General features: G+C 49.9%; 1 protein-coding gene across 7 annotated transcripts in view; it reads left to right on the forward strand.

The window, feature by feature from the left end:
* Nucleotides 1–5547, forward strand: part of ASIP (agouti signaling protein) — a 117287-nt gene extending 111740 nt beyond the window's left edge. For 6 of the 7 annotated variants that reach the window (XM_070246854.1, XM_023625920.2, XM_070246851.1 and 3 more), the window contains one exon: nt 976–5547. In XM_070246854.1, the coding sequence (XP_070102955.1) occupies nt 976–1152 (177 nt within the window). In that variant the 3' untranslated portion in view covers nt 1153–5547. The remainder of the gene's footprint in view (nt 1–975) is intronic. The other variant, NM_001164017.1, reaches the window with a different exon arrangement.
* The last annotated feature ends 4628 nt before the right edge of the window (nt 5548–10175 follow it).

Here is a 10175-nt window from a genome sequence, read left to right on the forward strand (position 1 = left end):
TTATCATTTTAATATGTAATCAGTATAAGTTATTAAGATATTTTACATTCTTTTTTTTGTGTGCTGTCTTTGAAAACTGATACATATTTTACACTTTCAATTACAACGCTAATTTTTTACACTTAAAGTGAAATATACTCCTAACAAAACAATAGTTTGTGTTTAACAGACAAAATATTTTACACTGCTTATTTTAAATTTCAATTTAAATTAAATAAAATTTGAAAATTCAGTTCCTCAGTTGCACTAGACGCATTTCAAAAACTCAGTAGCCACATGGGGCTAGTGGCTACCTGTATTGGACAGCACAGCAAAGAATGTCCCCAGGAAAGGGAGCAGCAAACTCAAAGCCCCTGCAGCAGGCACTCCTTTGCTGCGCCCGGTGCACACAAGGCCAATGGGGCAGCGGGGTAAAGACTAGTCGGAAAGATGGACAGAGTCAAACACAGAGGGCCTCAAGGCTCAAAGGAAAGTTTGCTTCATTCTGAGTGCAAACAGAAACCACTGGGGGGCTTTAAGCCAGAGTGGGATGCCATCACAGGTCTTCAGAGAGGTCCCTTAGGTGCACTAGAGGGACTATAAGAGGGCCAGAGCAGCAGAGCGAAGATCGTGGCCTGGCCAGCGGTGAAGTGGGTGGACTCCGGATCTGCTGTGAAAACAGAACTAACAGGATTGCGGGTGCACTGGAAGGGGGAGACAGAGAGATGGTAGTTATAAACTGTAGAGCTGACTGGGATCCCCAAGACAGAAAAGAGGGCCAGGCCGGAGCCAGGTAAGTTTTGAAGAGGCAGCAGGGCCATTGCTGGGGCAGCTGGCAGGGACCTGTTGGGGTGCCCTGTGGGCAGGCGCGAGCGGGAGATGGGCACGGGGGCGATGTCTGGTCGGCGGCCTCCATAGTCCAAAGAGCTCCCAGGAGGGGTGAGGACGGGCGTGGCGGGCGTCGCAGGCTCGGGCAGCCCCAGCGTTTCTCCGCAGAAAAAGGCTTCGATGACGAAGGTGGCGCGGCCCCGTCTCCTGCAGCCCGCCCCCTGTGTGGCCACCCGCGACAGCTGCAAGCCGCCGGCGCCCGCCTGCTGCGACCCGTGCGCCTCCTGCCAGTGTCGCTTCTTCCGCAGCGCCTGCTCCTGCCGTGTGCTCACTCGCACCTGCTGAGCCCGCCTCCTGGTCGAGGGCAGGACTCCCTGGGGACCCTGGAGACCCTGGAGACCCTGAGGGCCCTTCGCAGCGGCTCTAGCGGGCGTGACTGCCTAGTACTGGGCGCGGGCGGGGCTACTAAGGTTGGGGCGGAGCTTCTAGGAGGCGGGACTTCAAGGAGACTTGGCTTGGGCTGGACTAAAAATCCAAATATGTGTAGGCTGCTCGAAGATGTGTGACTGTTTCTTTAAAGGCCCCGAAAGATTCTTTTTCTTTCGCCGAGGCCTCTCCGCCAGCGTCCCGCGGACTGCGCACGCGCTGTATCCCGGACCTGGGGCGAGCCGGGTACCTGGCCGTAGGGCTGCGCTCCTGGTAAACGTGTCTCCGGATCCGGCTGCTGGAGACAGTGCTGCCCCTTACGTTTAAACCTGGCAACACCCGAGGCTGCCTCCAAAACCAGCAACGCAGACCAGCCAGGCAGAAAGGAGCCATTAAGGAAGCACCGTTCTCTCTTTCATCCTTTCCTCCCCTCTAAGGATCTCCCCCGACTCCTGAAAAAACGAGAAAGGCTACAACTCCGTACATATCTCACTGGGCTGTCTGCCCAGGGGATCTGGGGATCTGTGGCTGGTTGTGGCTGGGCGTTGCCGTGGGTCCCTACGGTCAGAAGGCTCTGGCCTGAGGATCCTACAGCCTTAGGAGGCTTCCAAACAAGGGTGCCACTTGTGCCCACTCCTCACTTTCTCCCAGGGGTTCCCAGAGGTGCTGGGGCCTGGGAGGAGTTTCTCCCATTCTCAGGCTGAATGAACACTGACCGTTGGTTCCCAGGCATTTTTAACTCTGACACCTTAGAGTTAGGGTACCCAAGTAAGAAGCTTGGGTTCAGGAATCCTTCCTTACTCCCCAGTGCAACCCTGCCAGCCAGTCAGGAGGCATTGGGCCTGGGCTTGGTGAGCAGACGGCAACCTTTGTCCCGAATCATCAGGCCTTGTGGCCTGAAATGTCCCAAGCCGCTGCCTGGAATTCCATCCTTAGAGATTCTTTGAGTCTGTGGGAAACTGAGTGCAACATTATATCTTTGGAAGGACCCTGGGAGGGAAGCACTTGGGATACTGCTTTGGGGACAGAGGGGTTCGAGGTGAGAGCAGGGTCTGTGAGGAAGGACCAGCCAGGATGCAGGGTCACATAGAAACTCCAAGGGGCAAGGGCTCCAAATGACATCATCTACTTGGACTGTTTGGCTGGGGGCATCCCTGCCAGTAGGGGGAAAAGCTGTGACGCCACTTGTCAGGGCCCCGCAGCAGCTGGAGCTCTTCCCCAAGAACCACTATAAGCAAGAAAGAGGAAGTGGCAAACAATGGTGGTATAAGAAGATGACTTAGAAAAGGCCTGTGCTCGTGAAAGATTCTAGAGAGAGGCTGTGAGACAGAATAATGTGGTTGCTGCAGCCCTGATAACTACCAAGTATCTCTGTCCTTGAGGTGGGGACAGCAGCACTCAGGGGCCAGCACAGGTGAGGCCACCTCGCCTGGCCCACTTGTCCACTTGCAGTCTTCCATTTACAAATTCCTTAAAACTCTCTCCTCTCCAAGGACCTTTTTCTAACTGGAGACCCAGGTTGTGCCTGCAGTGACACAGCCAGTATGGAATCAAGGAGGCAACCTCAGACCCTGGACTGGATAGCATGGGAACCACTGGGACAGAGCCCAAAAAGAAAGATGAGTGTGCCAGGCTAGGCTGGTGACACAATTCTGCACACTGGGAAAGTCTTTGTGTTTCTCTGGGCTTCCATTTACTTGTCTATAAAATGGGAAATAGTCATTCCTGCTGTTGTTATAAATCTGAGATAGTGATGCTGTGTGTGCCTTAACACAACAAGAAATACACACACACACAGACACACACACACACACAGAAAAGCTGCCAGTTGCTTGTTTTGTTTTCTGTCATTTAGACTGCAAGTCCACAGGACAAGAACCTTTTGTTCCTTGTACCACAGCTGCTGCTGAGTAAATGTCATCAGTAATGAGAATATTGGGAACATATTGCAGCCACAGCGCCTATTTTTTCTAGATGTTGCTCACCAACCAGGCACCGTTTGGTCCCCAGGGATGAGGCAGAGTCCATTAGTGACAACACCACTTGGCTGCTGGATCCAGACAACTACATGGAAGACCAACTCATTCACTCATTCAGCAACTGTGTATTGAGCACCCCCTATATGCCAGGCATTGGGCCAGGTGCTGTGAATACTGTGGTGAACAAGTCCAATATGGATCTTCTCGTTATGGAGCTTATGGTCCACTGGGGCATGACTATTGGCCCTTGTTAGAAGCTGGAACCACTGTTATGTGGTCTGTTCCCTTGGACTCTATGTGCAAGTGTGCTCTATTCCCTTGGACTCTCAGTTCTTGCTTCTGTTGATTCAGATGCCTGGTTAGGAATTTATCTGCCCAACTTTCCATTCAGCTTGAGATCCTAAGAGTCCTCCATTTTTTCAGAATTCCTCCTCAAACCTTAGGGTCCTGAGAGCATGGTTCTGGGCTTCTGCAACACTCTGCCTGAGTGACCAGTATTGAACCGCATCTGTGGCTCAGAGTTATGGTTCCACTGTTGTGAAGAGCTGGGATCTCCCTGCATTTCCCACACCATTATTCATTCTCTTTCTCTCTCTCATACACACATAGCGTGAACTCTGTCCTAGAAAGATTTGTTCCACTTGTGTGGCTATTGATTCAGGATCATTTCCTCCTATAGGGCATGGCCTTAAACCTGTGCCCCAAGTTCTCAGGGCGTGGCCTCAATAAGTCACTGACCTCTTGATGCTACTACCATTTCCCCATTTGCAAAATGAGGAGTAAATCAGTAGGAGTGTTTTGGCTGCAAACAACAGAAACAATTCTGGCTAGCTTAGCGAAAACTAAAGTGGGGCAGGGGCTTAGTCCACTGGAGACGTCTGGGGACCTTAAAGAATCAAAGGGATAAGCATACAACAGGCCTCGGAAAAGACAGAACCCTGAGGGGTGCTAAAGGAGCCAGGTCAAAGCAAGCAATGGACAATGTCTTCCCAAGGGAAGGCGAGGGCAAGGCCACGGGATAGGTCGGCTCCAACCACTTCAGTTCTTGCACTGGACGATTCATAATTCGAATTCCCAAGAGGGAGACTGATTGACCTGAAGTAATGCCCAGGAAAGGGTGGTCCATCTTGGCTGACAGTCCTACAAAGTCTGTTTGTAATGTGGGAGGGGTAATTCTCTAAGAGAAAATCAAAGAGACAGTTGCTGGGGGGCAAAATCCACAACTGGCCCTTATGAGAGGGCTGGACTCCAGGTTTATTCCGAGGATACTTCCAGCCCCAGAAATTCTGCAACATAATCTGAAGCAATGGTTTTCTTTTCTTTTTTTTTAATTTTAAGGAGAGGTACCCTTTCCTCAGTTGAAATCTTAGGGGAAACCACGCTATATAATACACATCAAAGCAGTTTTAAGTTAGTAAAATGTTATAATGATGTTCATAAAAATTTGACATCAGGGGTCAGAGATTAACAGTTGTCCTCCTATATCAGCCTCAGCAACCATTTTGTTTCTGTCTTTTGTTTTGGTTGCACAGTACTGAGAAAGGTCTAATTCGCGCAGAGAAGTTGTTGCAAAAAGGTTTTAACAGCTCACTCCTGGGACTGAGGTCTCTTATTAAACAAACAGCAAGAGGTGTATTGCAAAATCTGGTCCCGGTGGTCTCCAACGTGTTAAAATTGGTGCATGGACATTGAAACAGGCACGTTTTTATTACACCTTTTAAAAGGCTTCAATGTTTTTAAGAGTAGAAATTGGGGGGCGGCCCAGTGGCACAGTGGTTAAGTGCGCACGTTCTGCTTCTCAGCGGCCCAGGGTTCGCTGGTTCGGATCCCAGGTGTGGACATGGCACCGCTTGGCAAAGTCATGCTGTGCTAGGAGTCCCACATATAAAGTAGAGGAAGATGGGCACGGATGTTAGCTCAGGGCCAGTCTTCCTCAGCAAAAAGAGGAGGATTGGCAGCAGTTAGCTCAGGGCTAATCTTCCTCAAAAAAAAAAAGAAAAGAAATTGAAACATATGGTTCAACAGAAGCAATATACTTCAAAAACCACTACCCTGAGAGGTAGCAGGGCCTCAGGGCCTCAAACCCCTTCTTGGATTAAGGACCATAGGCCAACCTAATTGGCAGTCTTTGGTTCCTCCATCTGTTTGAACAACCACAGATCTAGCATCTCTACCCACTGCTGGGAAATTACCCCCAGTCATACGATACAAACTTCATAAAGGTTAACTCTCAAAGCCGATTCCCTTATGTGAAAGGGACACGATAGGTGAAGAAAAGAATGGATTTTAACCAAATTAGCCAAACTATCTGTAGTAAATTTCACGTTAGTCTGGAGTAAACTTGTTCCTCTCTTTCTTCTTCTGCGCACCAAGTATATTTATCGTGGGGTATAGGATGTGTGTGTGCTGGAGGGGGTAAGGGTGGGGCAAGAATGTCTTTTGTTTTATCCCATCAAATGTTCACTCCAGAAAGGAGTTTTCTACTGATGGCTTGCAGAGAGACAGTAGCTACCGCCAGCTCTCCCAGCAGGCTATGGGAATTGTGGAGTCTGGGAGGTGGCACCATTTAATGGTGACAATGATGAGGATGATGATTTTGCCTTCTTGCTGTCTGGGGAGCCCAGCAAATAGCTTTATTCCTTAAGCTCCTGAAGGTTTTCACACCATCCAGAGCTCTTCTTTAGAATTCCTGGACCCAACAGCTGCCTAGACTACCACAGCAAAAATAAAACATAACTAATAGAAGAATTAATAGCATGATGCCGATGATAAAAAATAACCTTCCCAAGTCACCTGATTTGGTGAGGTCACATTTACAAGTCCTGGGTGAGCTGATTCCTCCTCAGATCAAAAAAGAGTCTTGTGACTTTGGGGGAAAATTTGCTTATTCTTCTCTTTCTCTCTTATCACTTATCCTAATATCTATCAACATCTGGAATTCTGCATAATGTATGCATGTCAGATGTTGCAAAGGAAAAGCAGAGATGAGGCCTGGGGGAAGGGTGGGCAGTGCAGCCCCTTGGGAGCTGGGAAATAAAGAAAAGAGGGGGATTTGATGAGGGGAAGGGGACACTGAATTCACTGATGGGCCAAGGGCTACCCCTTTGGAATCCGAAGGCAGCCTCACTTTCCCAGTCTTGAATGATCTGGGACTTAGTTGATCTCCGTCTGACAGACGCCCCCCAGGAAGGCCCAGCTGTACTGGAGCACCCCAAGTAACCCTCAGTAATTTCTCCCAAACCAGACTCACGAGCCCCTGTACTCGCTGACGGCTCTGGAGGGCCCTGAGACGAGCCCCTTATCCCCAGGACGCCTCTGAGGTTGTTTCCTGCCTTTTGCCAAGGGACCCAGGGCTGCTGCTCACAGCCTGAGCCCTGTGTGATCAGCGGTTTTCACAATACATACCAACAGTGACCACTGATTGGGCCGCTACTTCATGCCAGGGTGATACGCAGGCTCCCAAGTTTGCTTGCAGTGGGTATTATTGTAAATAAGGGAACTGGCCCTCGGAGAGTCTAGTATCGTGCCTAGATCTCATGCCTCAGTGCTGGAATTCACATCCAGCCCACCTCATTCCAAAGCCTATGGCCTTAAACACTAGGCCACTGAAAGCCAGGCACAGGGGATTCTGTCTGCCTAAAGCCAACACCATGCAGGAGACTCGGCGCCATGGGACCCCAAGGTCCCACTTTCTGTTCTCTGTTGTTTTCCTACAACCTGGTGCCATGTCTGCCTTCACGTCAGCAGGACTCGAAATTGCCAGAGACAGCAACTCAGTTCAAATGGGCTGAAGGAGACAAGGGAAACTTTGTCATTGACGTTGTTACAAAGTCCAGAGGGTAGACAAATCACTACAAAGTCCAGAGGGTAGATCTAGTCAGCATACAGCATGGCTAGATTCAGGTCCTCGGGAATGTGTCACTCTGTCTTTTATTTCTCTGTTGGCATCACCTTCTGGCAAGCTCCCCATTGTGGGGGCAAAGAAGCGGCTCTAGGCTCACCTTCCTTCCAAGACTGACAGCCCTATTAAAGAGTGCCTTTTCTCCATTTTCAAGACAGGTGAGTCTCTTTACAGTTGCCACCTGCTGTGCAACAGGCACAGGAGCAAATTCTACAACACTTGGTGTGGACCAGTAGCATAGGCATCACCCGGGAACTTGTTAGAAATGCAAATTATAGGGCCCCATCCCAGCCCCAATGAATCAGAAGCTCTGGGGGTGGGCCCAGTGATCTGTGCTTCAACAAGCTCTCCAGGTGGTTCTGACGCACACTCAGTAAGAACCACTGGCTTAAGAAACAGGCTTTAGGGGGGATACAAATAAGCCAGCAGTTAGTAGAAGAGTAGACACAGGTCCCCATGGAGAGACATGGGGAGCCATCCTGTGGGTGTATGTTCCCATCCGCCTCTCTTTTTCTCTCCCTTGTAATAGGGCAAGTGTGAGAACAACCGTGACTGGGAGCAATCAGCCTATAAGAGTGCTAGGCAGTGTGAATTTAGGGGCCAACTATTTATGGGTTATGTCAGGAAAGGCTCACTGCCCAGCACTTGGGGACCTTTGGGACCCTTGGGAGGTTGTAACTCCTCCAGCCAAGGAGAGGAAGCCAGTAGACCTGGGGGAATCTGGGTCCAAGCACAGCCCCCACTGGGTCCAGGCAGCCCAGGGTAAGCTTCTGGGGTCACTGATGGACAATTCTATTGCACCACACCAGACTTGTAGTAAAAGTCCTAAAGTTTGGGGTTGGAGTCTGGACCAACTTGAGCCATATGCCCGACCTTCAGCCAATTTGGAGAGTTGACTGATGAGGAACTTGTTGAAGCCGATTGATGAAGCCTAATCACATAAGCACCCCTGGCTGCCTCCATCACTTCAAGCAGATTTCCTAGCCTTGTCCCCTGGGATAGTTCTGAGTGGGTCTCAGTGATCAGAGTCTGGATCCAGAGCAGAGCTAACTCCTGCCTCCTACCTCCTGTAGTTCTCACTGGCATGAACATGCCCCCACACCCCCTCCTGGGTTTTTAGTCCATGCTACCCCAAGCCCTCCAAGCCCCTCATTACTTGTCCCCAGCAGGACTTGAGAAGGGATCCCAGCACCTCCAGCCTAGCAGGGTCCTCCCACCACAGCCTGCCACGGAGCGGGGCAGACAGGCTTGGTGAGCAGGAAAGAGCTCTGACCCGGAGGCAAGCAGGACACCTGGATCTGCACGACGACTTTGGACATCACTTAAGCTCTCTGGACCTCCATTTCTCCATATGCAAATCTGCACTCAACTCTACAGATGCTCTAAGGTCCTTCCAAGTTCTAAGACCCTATCATTTGCTAAAGTATTGTCTCGTTTTCTAAGTATTCTAAATTCCCTGCCCTCAAAACAGCTCCATCTCACCCACTGGTGCCTGACACAGCCCTTAAAACTTGACATGAAACATTTCATACATGTTACATCACGGACCCTCAAAATAACCATCTGAGGTGGGTATTTCTGTCCCTGGCCCAAGCCACATGCTGAGTTAACAGCAGAGCCAGGTCTCCTTTCAAAGCCCAGTCCACTGCTCCACAAAACGCCCCAGGCCTTAACCTTCCTTCTTCCTTTCCTGGAAAAAAAAACCCAGCTAGGCCAGGCCTGATACTGTAGGACCCTTGGACAATTCCTTCTTACCCAATGAGGCTTTGATGGGGGAGCCCGGACATCAGGAGTAGGGGGTTAAGGGAGTAGGAGACACATCATCTCTCATAGTAGGTACCTGGTCAGTGTCACACGTGTGACAGATTAGCAGACCTAAGATCAGAGGTAAGGCTGAGACCAGATGTGAAAGGAGAGGGTGTTTTTTAAAAAAGCCAGAAAAGGTTGTGCAGGACGTCTCCAAAGAGAAAAGGAAAAGGCAGGGATAACAGAAACCAGAACCTCTGGGGGACAGGAGGTGGGGGCGGCATGGAATCTCATAGCAAGAAACATCTGGAAAGGAATTTCCTGTTGTGTCCAGGATTTTCGCCGTAAGCATCTTTGCTGTAAGCAGTGTTGCCTCAAGCATTTCCTCTGTCTGGGAGGAGACAGACTTGAGGGGAAGGGAGTGTGCTTCCCCATGGGCTGGGGCCACTTGGAGGGAGTAGCATGGCTGCTGTGCCACACACGACCCTTAACCTCTCTGGCTCAGATGTACCCCTTGTTTTCTACCGAGAAGTCATTGTCCCAAGGCTACCATGGTAGAGGAGCTGAGCCGGGCACTGTGGGCAGCACTGTCTGGTGGCAGCCTTGCGTTTAGGGGACCTGGGTTACACTCCCAGATTTATCGTTCCAAGTGAAACCAGGCCCCCTTCCTCCTAAACCTGGGTCTGTGGAAGTGGAAAGGGCTTGGATTTGGGTCTCAGAGTCCTCCCTAGTTCAAGAGCCAGCTCACTCTCTCAGAGTGTTTCTTGAACTGTAAAACAGGAATTCAGGTCTCTACAAGGTTATCATGAGGAACAAATAAGTGCTTACTTAGCACAAAGGCACCCAATTAGGTGTAAAAGAAACGGTGGTCGGAGGTAGTAGACCCCAGACTGTTTTGACCATTGTTATCAAGATCAGTAGAAGGGTGGGTCCCACGTCATTTGTTAATAATAGTTGAAGCACCAAAGTCTGTCAATTGTTTGCAGTGGTGTCGTATCACATATGTATGTAACTTCATGCAACTTCAAGTATATGCATGCAGGAAAGAAAAAAGGTGAGAATCAATTATCTTACGGCAGGACATCCTGATGAGCATCTAAGCCTGAGTGAGCATGGGGTCTGTTGATCCTCCAGTTTTCAGCCCTTCACACCTGTCAGGCCACGGGCCACTGTGACTCAAGGGTTTTCCTTGGCACCGTATCTTTAGAACTTCACGTGAGCCCTGACTCAGTGCACTTTTCAAAAATAAGTAGAGCAAACGAGGCCTTCTTTGTAGCACTCAGGTGCATTTGCACTCAAATAGGAGAAGAGGGGGA

Source organism: Equus caballus, chromosome 22, assembly GCF_041296265.1.
Source record: "Equus caballus isolate H_3958 breed thoroughbred chromosome 22, TB-T2T, whole genome shotgun sequence".
Lineage (NCBI taxonomy): Eukaryota > Metazoa > Chordata > Mammalia > Perissodactyla > Equidae > Equus > Equus caballus.